The 13463-nt window shown below is 38.7% G+C and overlaps 1 protein-coding gene across 1 annotated transcript in view; it reads left to right on the forward strand.

Moving 5' to 3' along the window:
* ANKRD31 (ankyrin repeat domain 31) overlaps positions 1-13463 on the forward strand; it is a 132064-nt gene that overhangs the window by 82827 nt on the left and 35774 nt on the right. Inside the window, exons 18-19 of the mRNA XM_061158155.1 lie at positions 3302-3444; positions 10400-10562. Coding sequence (XP_061014138.1) covers positions 3302-3444; positions 10400-10562 — 306 coding nt within the window. The remainder of the gene's footprint in view (positions 1-3301; positions 3445-10399; positions 10563-13463) is intronic.

Below are 13463 nucleotides of genomic sequence, written 5' to 3' on the forward strand. Positions count from 1 at the left end.
TGGGCTGGAAGAAGCACAAGCTGGAATCAAGATTGTCGGGAGAAATATCAATAACCTCAGATAGGCAGATGACACCACCCTTATGGCAGAAAGTGAAGAGGAACTAAAAAGCCTCTTGATAAAAGTGAAAGAGGAGAGTGAAAAAGTTGGCTTAAAACTTAACATTCAGAAAACTAAGATCATGGCATCTGGTCCCATCACCTCATGGGAAATCGATGGGGAGACAGTGGAAACAGTGTCAGACTTTATTTTTTTGGGCTCCAAAATCACTGCAGATGGTGACTGTAGCCATGAAATTAAAAGACACTTACTCCTTGGAAGGAAAGTTATGACCAATCTAGATAGCATATTAAAAAGCAGAGACATTACTTTGCCAACAAAGGTTCATCTGGTCAAGGCTATGGTTTTTCCAGTGGTAATGTATGAATGTGAGGGTTGGACTGTGAAGAAAGCTGAGCACCAAAAAATTGATGCTTTTGAACTGTGGTGTTGGAGAAGACTCTTTAGAGTCCCTTGGACTGCAAGGAGATCCAACCAGTCCATCCTAAAGGAGATCAGTTCTGGGTGTTCACTGGAAGGACTGATGCTGAAGCTGAAACTCCAGTACTTTGGCCACCTCATGCGAAGAGTTGACTCATTGGAAAAGACCTTGATGCTGGGAGGGATTAGGGGAAGGAGGAGAAGGGGACAACAGAGGATGAGATGGCTGGATGGCATCACCGACTCGATGGGCATGAATTTGAGTAAACTCCAGGAGTTGGTGATGGACAGGGAGGCCTGGCATCCTGCGATTCATGGGGTTGCAAAGAGATGGACACGACTGAGGACTGAACTGAACTGAACTGAACTGAACTGTATTGCCATTTTATTCATGGTTTGGGAGTTGTTTTTGTAATTCTTTTCTTATTTTTTTGTTTTGTTTTCTTGTTATTTTATGATTATCTTTAATGTTATGTTTAGTTTCCATTTTCTTTTTTGCATATCTATTATAGATTTTTCATTCATGGTTACCATGAGTGTGTGTGTGTGTGTGTGTGTGTGTGTGTATATATATGATTGTTTTAACTTGCATCTGATCTCTTAGTTTCAAACACATTTTAACAACCCTGCATATTTACTCTCCACTCCTCCAGTTATGTAAGGAGTTTCCAATATTTGTTTTTAGTATCATATTTGTCATCTGTTTTGTGTGTTCCTTAACTACTTATTATGGTTATAGATGGTTTTATTTCTTTTGTCTTTTAAACTTCCTATTAATTTTGTACCCAGTTGACTTACTATCTCTACTGTATATTTGCCTTTACCGATTAACTTTTTCCTTTTGTAATATTCATGTTTCTAGTTGTGGCCTTTTCTTTTTTGCTTAGAGGAGTCCCTTTCACATTTCTCATAAAGCTGGTTTGGTGGTGCTGAGCTCTTTTAGCTCTTGCTTGTCTATACAGCTTTTGATATCTTCATCATATTTGATAAAAGCCTTGCTGGGTACAATATTTTTGGTTGTACATTTTCCCCTTTCATCACTTTAAATATATGGTACCACTACCTTCTGACCTGCAGAGTTCTATTGTAAAGTTAGCCAAAAGTCTTATGGAAGTTCCCTAGTATGTTATTTGTTGCTTTCTCTTGCTGCTTTTTATATTCTCTGTCTTTAAATTTTTTCATGTAAATCACAGTGTGTCTTAATGTGGTCCTCTTTAAGTTGATCCTGTTTGGGATTGTCTTGATCTTTTTCCTGGGCCTGGATGTCTCTTTGTTTTCCCAGGTTAGGGGACTTTTCAGCTATTATGTTTTCAAATATATTTTCAGTCCCTTTCTCTCTCTTCTTCATCTGGGACTCCTATAATGAAAATATTGGCACACTTGATACTGTTCCAGAGAGCTCTTAAACTGTCCTTACTTTCTGAATTCCACTGCTGTGTCACCCAGCTTGTGGATATGTCCTTGTATATAGTTTAGTGTATTGTTAATTCCTCTTGGTGCATTTGTCATTTCAGTTATTGTGTTCTTCATCTCTGCCTGGTTGGTCTTTGTTTTCTAACTCTTTGTTAAAAACTTCTAATTTCTCCATTTATCCATTCTTCTCCCAAGTTCTTTGACTATCCTTATAGTTATTACCTTGAACTCTCTCTTAAATAGATTTCCTATCTCCACTTCACTTAGTTCTTCTCCTGGGGTTTTATCTTGTTTCTTTCTTTTAAACATATTCCTCTGTTGCCTCATTTTGCCTAACTAACTAGTTTTATTTCTGTGTGTCTGGTAGTTTTGTTACATTTCCCAGCCTTGGAGAAGTAGCCTCTTAGAGGAAACCTCCATGCTTCTAGGAGCTCACTTCCCTCTGATAGCAGAGCTGTGTGTCCTGGCCCCCCATGTGGGCTCCATGCGTCCTCCTGTGTGTCAGGCTGACTGCTGTGGGTGGTCTGCTGGGCTGGCTTGCCCCCCAGTTGGGTTGGCTGCCCTGCTTTGTGTGGGGCTGCTGGCCTGGTTGGGGGGGCTGTGCCACAAGGCAGCTGGCCGTTGACCCCCAGGGGACCCCGGGACTAGTGCTTGCTTACTGATGGGCAGAGTCTGGATATAGGAGATCCAGGGCTGTTTGCTGCCTTCCAGTGGATGAAGGTGGTTCTTGGGACTACTGCCAGCCCACTGGTGAGCAGAGCCAGGTTTTGGGCACTGGATAGAGGGCCCACAGGTTGCAGAGCTCGTGTTGGACTGCTGATGCGTGGGACCAGTGCTGCTACAGGTGGCTGTGGGCTCAGTGGACCTAAAGTTCATGTTGGCCTGCTGCTGAGCAGGACTTGAGCCCAGCCGGTCCTAGGGCTGCTGCTGGCTGCTTGTTGGTAGACTGACTTCTGTCACAGCAGGCTGTGGAGCTGTAATTGTCCAGGGGCTGGCGGCCACCTGCTGGTGGCTGAGGCTATTCCCAAGGCTAGAGCTGGCTTGCTGATGGATAGGGCTTAGGCCCAGGGGTTTCTGGGGCTGGTCCCCACCCATTGGTGGGTGGAACTGGGCGCCAGGGTCTCTGGCTGCAGAGCCCTGGGTGTCCTGGGTCTAGTATCTGTGCACTGTGGGAGGATCTGGGTCCTGGGCCTTCTGGTGGACAGGGCCATGTCCAAGGGCAGCTGTGGGCTCAGAGGATGTTAAAGTAGCCTGTTTTCAATATTATTTCCTGTCCAGTACTTAGTATATACATTTGAATCAATATATATATTCATCCCATTAGTGCAAATAAACTTAATAATGAGGATACTACTTGAGTATTGATTTGTAAGTAGCTTCTTTTGTTTTCTCTTTTTTCCTTTTTTAGGTTGGACACCACTTCATAATGCAGCTAGTAAGGGATGGAGTGATGTAATTGTAGAGTTGCTAAAAGCTAGCGCTAATGTTAACTGTGAAAATGTAGATGGAATTCTACCCTTACATGATGCTGTTGCAAACAACCATTTAAAGGTATAGTGCATCATATTAGGTTCCTATTTCTTTTTCTTTGAAAAATGAATGAAGACAGTGAAGGTATTTTAAATTGCTAATTAAAGTGATTCCTTAAGACAAAGAATTTTTAAAACTGCTTAGAGGTACAAGTATATATGATATTACATATAGTTTAGAAGAGCAATATATTTCCTAATGAATCCTGTTTCCATTATCTCTTCATTGTGTAATTCATGTAAATCAGAATAAAATGAAATGGCTAAGAGTAAACACAGCCTATCAATGTAATACATTCTAATTTTAATTGTCTTAAATGATTTGCTGTTGTACATAAAAGAGTATATATAGTGATGATATATGTGATAACCAGACAATTTTTAAACTCAGAAATTTCTTAGTGAGTTTAAAGTTTCAAAGAAATGGGTAAAAGCTTAAGTTGCTTGTTTCTTTGGGGATTGTTGTATTTTTTTTTCTCATTTTTTTAATAAACAACTATGGTGAAAATAACAGGGGAAAATTACTAGGTTAACTATTAGAGTAACACTGAATTTCAAATCTAGATATTAAAATTCTTCAGATTTTTAAACTTATCTTTTTTTTTTTTTGACAAACCTTATAAGAAGATTTGTCTATAGATAGTGTAGATTTCAGGAATAATTTTTCACTTTGAAAAATAGTTAAGGAAATTATCAGCAACAACAAGAGTATAAAACCAAGATTCATGTAAAAAATATTTTGGATCTCTCACTAATACCACTTTATCTGTCTGTAGGTATTTTTTTAATAGTCTGGTAGTTTTTATTTAATTTTGTGAAAATATATCTCCACTGTTTTCAGCCTGAATATAGTCATGTGAAAGAAGAGTATTGAATTTGTGATTTGCAGAGATAAAAGGTATAAACTAATAATTAAGAATAATACCAGATGGGTAGGCTAATGTCCATGGAGGCTTCTTTTGATCAAAGAAGCTCTTTGACCTTAAAGATGTTTAAATTAAAAAGGAATTGACAAAATCTTGAGGTTATGTGATTGTGCAGTGGAAGAAAACAAACAGGAAGAGCCACTGAAGTGGTGAACCTACTGGTTATTTGTACAGGGAAAAGGTCATTTAAAGTGAAACCTCTTAAATAAGGGCAAAAAATTTATAGTAGGAAAATTAGGATTTTAGACTATCCTGAAAAATGCAATATAGAAATAAGGACCCCCCCCCCCCCCCCCGCAACATCACCCCTGTACCTGGAAATTTAGAAGGTGCTACAGAGGTCAGCGTATGGTATTCATGGGTAAGGTTTGTTCCAACAATATAGTAAGGATACATAGTTGGATCATCAGAGGATAAGGTGGAGCCTGGAGATGCCCGGGTGCAGGCTCTACTATGTACTGTTCTTCACGAGAGGCCACCGACGGTTTGCTTTTCCCTCAGTGGTGAAAGTGTACTGACATAAGTACAAAGCTTCTGTCTGGGAAAGCTGATTAGAAACTTAATGCTCACGGTTTATATAGAGGGCTGGTCATGTGGGCACCCTATACCTAGCACTTACCAAGATTCCAGACTCCCAGAGAGTCACAGCAATTAGGGAAAGTTTTATATCACTGCTGGACACGGACTGCCAGCTCGGTTCTCACATGCCAGCTACAGGCCAACCCTGTAAGCAGCCTCTCTAGATAGCAGTCTTGGGCTTGCTATGTTAACTCCTCTGAATAGTAGTGTATTTAGTTTCTAACTGAAGTACATACTGATTGATTTCTGGTTCACCAGAGACACAATAAAGTATGTTTTCTTGGCCTAGCTTTTCTGGCAAAATAGTATGACAGCACATACTTTATCTCACAGTTGACTTTTTGCATCATGGTCTAAAGGAAGTTCTTTTTTTCAAAAAATTTGAAAGGTGCCACAAGTTTTGGCCCTAGGTCCTGTATTAATACACATATTAAAATCCTGATTTTTCTCTTTTTATGCTTATTGCTATTAGGTTGTCACTCCTTCTAGGCCCTTTCAGAAGGGGGTAAGGACAGGAAAATATGTGAGTATACTAATACATGTATACTCATATCTATATCTCTGAATTAATCTATCTGTATATATTAAAATAAACTTGAACTAAAACTGTCTTCTCAGACTCTAATCCAGCTTCACAGAGTTCATTCTAGCTTTTACCCATCTTGTTTCTTTATAACTTCCTTTTCTGACAAGGATAAACCTGGTTATTTTATCCACAGTTTATTTACTTATTTGTCCAACTCTCATATAAATGTAAAGCATTTTCAGAATTGTTAATCCATATCACTGTGTAAAACACATTTCTCTTTTAGAGCGAGGGCTGGCAAAGAGCTCCCAGGGCAATTCTGGCCCTTTGCCTGTTTTGGAATAGCAGATAGCTGAGAGTAATTTTTATATTCTTAAATGAGTAGGTGGGGGAAGACAGAATATTTCATGAAAATTTCATGGAATTCACATTTTAGTGCACATGGATAAAGTTTTACTGGAACACAGTCATGCTCATTTGTTTACGTGTTGTCTGTGACTGCTTTTGTGCTCTGTTAGAGCTGAGTAGTTACGACAGAGACACCATGGCATACACACACAAAATAATTACTATCTGGCTCTTTCCAGAAAAAGTTTGGTAATTTCTAAATAAGAATATAGTGATCATGTAGTTCTTCTTGGCTTTAGCTTGACAGTATCCAGCTAAAAACACCATATTCCAAAGTAATTTAGATAAGCTAATTTAAAGACAAGTCTTGTATTTTTAATACTGCTAGTTCATTATAATCTACATTAAATCTTCAAAAGAGTCAACATCACACTTTAAATTTTTATATAGTAAATTTAAGCCTTTCTAACTGTAGCTCAGTCTGTAGAGAATCTGCCTGCAACGCAGGAAACCCAGGTTCAATTCCTGGGTTGGGAAGATCCCCTGGAGAAGGAAATGGCAGCCCACTCCAGCATTCTTGCCTGGAGAATCCTATGGACAGAGAAACCTGGCAGGCTATAGTCCATGGGGTCACAAGAGTCGGACATAACTTAGTGACTAAACCACCACCACCACCATATTAAAATCCTGATTTTTCTTTTTTAGGTTAACAGTTTTATCTTTTAGTTTATCCCTTATCACTTTTGCTTCACAGGTACTTTAAGCATTTCTACAATATTATTTTAATATATGACTTCAGGAAATCCTGGGCTTCCCTGATAGCTCAGTTGGTAAGGAATCGGCCTGCAATGCAGGAGACCCTGGTTTGATTCCTAGGTCAGAAAGATCCCCTGGAGAAGGTATAGGCTACCCATTCCAGTATTCTTGGGCTTCCCTTGTGGCTCAGCTGGTAAAGAATCCACTTGCAATGCAGGAGACCTGGTTTCGATCCCTGGGTTGGGCAGATCCCCTGGAGAAGGGAACAGCTACCCACTCCGGTATTCTGGCCTGGAGAATTCCATGGACTGTATGGTCTATGGGGTCACAAAGAATCGGGCATAACTGAGCAACTTTCACTTTCTTTTCAGGCAATCCTACATCTTTACATTTTGACTTTGTTATCAATTTGTAGTATATTTTTCTGGCCAGTATTCTGGCCTGGAGAATTCCATGGACAAAGGAGCCTGGCAGGCTACAGTCCATGGGGTTGCAAAGATTCAGACACGACTGAGTGACTTTCACTTCATAAGTGAGAATTTTCCTGTTTTGAAGACTCTAGCTTCTCTCATAGCCATTTGGTAACTTCAAGGGGTAGAGAAGAGGATTACTCAGACGTTGAGGGTCTTCTGTAAAGATAAATGTCACGAACTGAAAATTAACCACAGGAAATAGCAGAAAGGGAACTTGGTTTTGCAGACAAAACACAGAACTGGATATTGGAGAACTTGAATTCTAGGCCTAGTTCTGCTGCTTGAAAAAGATAAAAATAACTTTACCCTTGAAATAAGGAGTTTGATCTAGAGCTGCGCTGTCCTGTACTATAGCCACTAACCACATAATGACTATTTAAATTACCTAAAATCAATTAAATTGAAAAATTCAGTTCTTCAGTTGCATTAGCCACATTTGAAATACTCAGTAGCTACAGCGGCAAGTGGCTCCCGTATTAGACAATGCAGATTAGAACATTTCCATCATCACAGAGACCTCTGTTGGACAACTCTGGTCTAGAGCAAGGATTGGTAAATATTTCCTGCAAAGGGCTAGATAATCAGTAGTTTAGGTTTTTTGGGCCACACAGTCTCTATTGCAACTACTTACCTGCTGTTCTGTTACAAAAGCAACCCTAGACAGTTTGTAAATTAGTTGGTTTTGACTGTGCACCAATAAAACTTCATTTACAAAGTCAGGCAGCAGACAGGATTTGGCCCATGGACCATAGTGTGCTTTTATTGCTTGTTCTAGAGAATCACTGGTGTTCTTGATACCTTAGTGGTGATACAGATAAAGTTTGCTTTTGGATTAACCTTCCATATCTCCATTGCCTTCACTTTAAAGAGAAATATTCTATTTAAAATGAAGGAGGTAGGGTTTTTAATGATATTTTAATTATTTTGACACATATATTGGCCAGCATCTTTCCTTATATCTTCATTAACTTTCCCTCCATGTAACAGTTTGTCTGTCATTTGTTCTTTTTATTTCTGATTCACTTTCTCCCTTTTGTCCCTATTTCTTTTTTTTTTTGAGGTAGGATATTGATAGATAATCTAGAAAGATAAGTAAGGGAGCAAGATATATAAATATATGTTCTTGTAGACCTGTGTGTGTGCTAAGTCATTTCAGTTGTGTCCAGCTCTTTGTGACCCTATGGACTGTAACCCCTCCTGCTCCTCTGTCCATGGGATTCTCCAGACAAGAGTACCGGAGCGGGTTGCCCTTTCCTTCTCCAGGGGATCTTCCCGTCCCAGGTCTCTTACATTGCAGGCAAATTCTTTACCACTTGTGCCACCTGGGAAGCCCAATTGTAGAACTAATAAGTATCAATTCTATAATATCCTATGTATTTAATTCTTGATTTTCTCTCTTGCATGACTACATACAAAGTTGAGTTCATCATCTTACTTTCTTTTTCAACTTGCATATTTTTAAAAAATCTTAGTTTCTGTTTTAAGTTATCCTCCAAGGTGGTTTTGTATTCTACCTTATAAACTGTGGAGTATTAAAAGATAAGGAAAAGGAGAATGAGAGGAAAAGTTTTTTTTTAAAGCTAAAATATGGGTGGGAATGGATACTCACTTTTGTACAAGATAGGATAGCAGGGATAAGATACCCCCTCCCACCTTAAAAGCTAGGAAAGTGAGCAAAACATGTGAAATAACAGTTCTGAGATTTTAGACAGCATGCAGGAGAGGACAGGAGCCAATGAGCCGAGCCCTGTGGATTGCCCCACCTTACGGGCTAGAGGGGGTTTCCAGGCAGTAGTGTATGGAGGAGGAAAACAGATAGCCTTCTGATCTCAGAGGTCTGAGAAGACAGAATATGGGGTTTAAAAGGCTCCAACAGCTAAAATTTTGAGGGCAAGATACCAGACAGAATGTATCTGCATAGAGCAACCTCTCCAGCGATTTAAAGGGGGAACTTCCTAGTTTTCAAAATTACTCATTCTGAAAAGAATGAGACATCTTGAAAATAAAATATTTAACTGTAAAAGTGAAAAAAAAATAATAAAGGGGGAACTTCCTCAATTCTTTGGCTGATCTACAAATGTGTGTAAGGGAACTACGTAAAGAGGCAGAATGCTGCAGGGAGGGCTGGCAGAACCGTTGCTGGGGCTTACACACAGCTAATTAGGGGGCTGTTTTCCCTTAAACCCCGCCATGTGCGAAGTACTTTATATGTGAGTTCACATTTAAGCCTTGTGGGTGAGAAAAATGAGATTCAAATGGTAAGTAACCTGCCCAAGGACATAGCTAGTAAGTAGCAGGAGTGAGTTTTGTATGCTTGACCTTAAAACAAATGTATTTTCCTTCATGCTGGACTAATTCTAGGCTGATAGAACAAATAAGGAGCTGTCATAATTTCTACTGGTGCATTTGCTTCTAAATTTTTATGCTTCTCCATACCTGAACACAAGTGGAAAGAGGAAGGCTACTAGCACATAACGTATCTTTAACAAAATACTGACCATCTTTTCCTGATCAAAAGGTTTTTCAATGATTTGAGTTGCTTGTGTTATGCAGATAGAATCATTGACTGTTTTTTACTAATTGACTTTTACTATCAACTAATAAGTGACAGTCTTTAACTCTGAGGAATTACAAGTTTAATTCTAATACACAAGTTTGAGTTATTCAGGAAAGCATTATTTATATTAGAAACTTTTGCCCCCAGAATGTCACAACATTTATCTTTGACCTCAGTTTTCTCTTCTGTAAAAGATGGGGTTGGAGTAGAATATTTCTGTTTCTTTTTATCTTGTTAAGATTCTTTGAATGCAAGTCATCTATTTAGGAAATATATTTGCATAGAGAGTATTAGAATGGACATTAGTTTCCCAGGCTAACTTATAAAAACTCCTAAACAAGTAATGTATCTGAAGTACAGTTCAAGTAAAACTTTATTCAACTTTGTCTAATGGCAGTTTATAATACAGTGTATAGTATAGTATAATATAATACAATATAATATAATCCTGAAATGATCCTTACTCCCTTCTGTACCCTATCTTCCAGCAGCTTAGGGGAGGACAAAAGGCTGTGTAAAAGAGATGGAGTAAATCCTTTTGCACATCAGTCTATATAAGTCTGCTCTTAGACAATGAAAGCAGCATATCTGGTAACTTTCATATCATTGTATTTGATTCTCCTGTGAAGACAGATCAGGCCAAACAGTGAATCAGTTTACAATTGTCATATCAAATTTAATCGAAATTTTCTTGGTCAGAGTTTGAGAAATTTTTTGATAACTTTTCATATTGATAGTGTTATCCTATAATGAAAGCAGAAATGGTTGACTTTAGGTGTCTGTAGAGATAACTTTGGAAAAATACCTTCTAGGCAGCTGAGATTCTACTACAACATGGAGCAAACCCTAATCAAAAGGACGAAAAGCAGAAGACTGCTTTGGATGAAGCAGATGATGAAAATATGAAAGAGCTGCTGAAATCTTATGGCGCTATTGAGACTAACAATAGAGATGAGAGTGATGCTGTAGTTGCTGGTATGTATAGCAATATTTCTTGCTGTTTTATAGAAGTGTATACCTCTGCTTGGGCTTCCCTGGTGGCTCAGACGGTAAAGTGTCTGCCTGCAATGCTGGAGACCTGGGTTTGATCCCTGGGTCGGGAAGATCCCCTGGAGAAGGAAATGGCAACCCACTCCAGTACTCTTGCCTGGAAAATCCCATGGATGGAGGAGCCTGGTAGGCTACAGTCCATGGGATCACAAAGAGTTGGATATGACTGAGCAACTTCAACTTCACATACTTCTGTTTAGAAAAACAAATTCTTCAGATTTGTGTAAATTGTTTCAAAACTAGGGATACTTTTTTGTCTGTTTATTAAACTCTTGAAAAGCATAATTTATTTTTAGAAACAGCATTTCAAAACTTGGTTTAATTTATTGATTATATGGTTCTATTGTATTGGAATTATATGTTGAAACAAAACACATTCATTAAACATTCATCTCTCATAACACTGGATCTGAGATAGAGCTGTTACTGAAACTGTGCAAATTGGTTTACTTTATAGTGGGGCTGGAAAAGGATGACATTATACTAAAGTCTTTGCAACTAAGATTCCATTACTTCAAAATTTATAATGATTCATGCAAAAGTTGGACTCACGCCAACTTTTCAAGACAAGTATTCTAATGCTAGAATATGAATTTGTTAAGCAAATATACTATACTTATATATGTGTGTGAGTGTATGTGTAATATATATTATAGTGGAAAGAATATTTCAAGGAAATATATAGTCAGGGAAATTTTTATGAAGCATTTTTAGCAGTAGTTTGCACTTACATAATATAATGAGTTATCTACAAGAAGTAAGCATTTAGTCCTGCCATTTGTAGCAACATAGGTGAGCCTAGAGAATGTCGTATTAAATGAAGTAAGCATAGAAAGATACAGAAAGGCAAACTTTTTTTTCCCATTTATTTTTATTAGTTGGAGGCTAATTACTTTACAGTATTGTAGTGGTTTTTGTCATACATTGACATGAATCAGCCATGGATTTACATGTATTCCCCATCCCGATCCCCCCTCCCACCTCCCTCTCCACCCGATTCCTCTGGGTCTTCCCAGTGCAGAAAGGCAAACTTTTTGTGGTGTCACTTATATATGGAACCTTAAAAAGTCAAGTGTAAAGAACCAGATAGATGGTTGAGTGGTGGTTGCCAAGGGCTTGGGGGAGGAAGTGGTGGAGGAGATGGAGAAATGTTGATCAAAGAGTACAAACTTTCACTTAGAAGATGAACTGGTGCTGCGGGTCTAATGTATAAGATGATGATTACAGTTTTTAATAATAAATTGTATACTTGCAGTTTGCCAAGAAAGTAAATTTTAAATGTTCTCACCAACACACACACACAAACACACAAGGTAACAATGTGAGGTGACGGATGTTGTTTGGTTTGTTTTTTTAAAAGAAGCATTTAGTGAGCACTGACTTAGAAAACATACATTTGTTGAGCACATGCTATACACATCAGCCCAGGAGGAGCTTCCAGTCTTGTGGAGAGATAAGCCAGAAAACAGGCAGTTAAAAACAATTTTGGAAGCGTTGAGGAGAGGGCATTGATCTTCCTTTTCCTTCATGCGTGAGCCTTGACTCATGGAAGAAAAAAGCCAGGAGCTTATCTGTCCTGTCTGTGAGGGAGATTATTGGGAAGAGAACCCCTATGACATGCTTTTCCCCTGGCCTGCCACTATCCTTACCAACTGATAGGATTGGTGAGAGGCAAGGGTAGTCATCAGGTCCTGTTTTACTGGCGCGTAGATCCCATGTAGGTCAAAGTCGAGAGACTGACACACAGATCCTCGTTTCTTTGTCTGCTATCATGTGCTAAGCCCATAGGGTATGAGACTCTTATGGCCCCAGGCATGTCTTTTTCCCTCTTCACAGCCATATTTGGGGCTATTGTGCACTGTTATAAAGTGCTAGATCTGTTCCCACTTTTCTGTTGTTCCTTGTATATACCTTTCCTTGGACAGGTAACCCAACAGAATGAGGGTATAGGGTAGACATATGTGGAGAAAGGGAATCCGGAATGAGAGAAGGTGCAGAGAGAATTTTATAGAGAGAGTGAATTACAGTCATAGTAGAGCATGGACTTGAAGTCAGATCTGGTTTCAGTGCTAGCTATGTGACACATCAGGCAGCTTCTTTTTTTTTTTTTCTATTTATTTTTTTTTTTTAATTTTTTTATTAGTTGGAGGCTAATTACTTCACAACATTTCAGTGGGTTTTGTCATACATTGATATGAATCAGCCATGGATTTACACGTCTTCCCCATCCCAATCCCCGCTCCCACCTCCCTCTCCACCCGATTCCTCTCGAAACATCCCACCCTCGCCTTCTCCCACAGAGTTCAAAAGTCTGTTCTGTATTTCTGTATCTCTTTTTCTGTTTTGCATATAGGGTTATCATTACCATCTTTCTAAATTCCATATATATGTGTTAGTATGCTGTAATGTTCTTTATCTTTCTGGCTTACTTCACTCTGTATAAGGGGCTCCAGCTTCATCCATCTCATTAGGACTGGTTCAAATGAATTCTTTTTAATGGCTGAGTAATATTCCATGGTGTATATGTACCACAGCTTCCTTATCCATTCATCTGCTGAGACACATCAGGCAACTTCTTGAACGCCTCTAAGCTTCATGTTCCTCTTCTGTAAAATAGATGTAATTAACTGCCTACCCCTCAGGGCTCATATGAAGATTAAATAAGATGATTCATGGAAAGAGTTGGATATGCAGCATGTGATAAGTATTCAATAGATTTGCTGAATTTAGTCAATTGATAATAAATAATGAGGTGCTAATCAACATTAAGATATCATGGTAATTATAGGCTTAATTTATCCTTCCTATTCCTGTCACCATTACAAC

This window comes from Dama dama, chromosome 12 (assembly GCF_033118175.1).
Source record: "Dama dama isolate Ldn47 chromosome 12, ASM3311817v1, whole genome shotgun sequence".
In the NCBI taxonomy this organism is placed as follows: domain Eukaryota; kingdom Metazoa; phylum Chordata; class Mammalia; order Artiodactyla; family Cervidae; genus Dama; species Dama dama.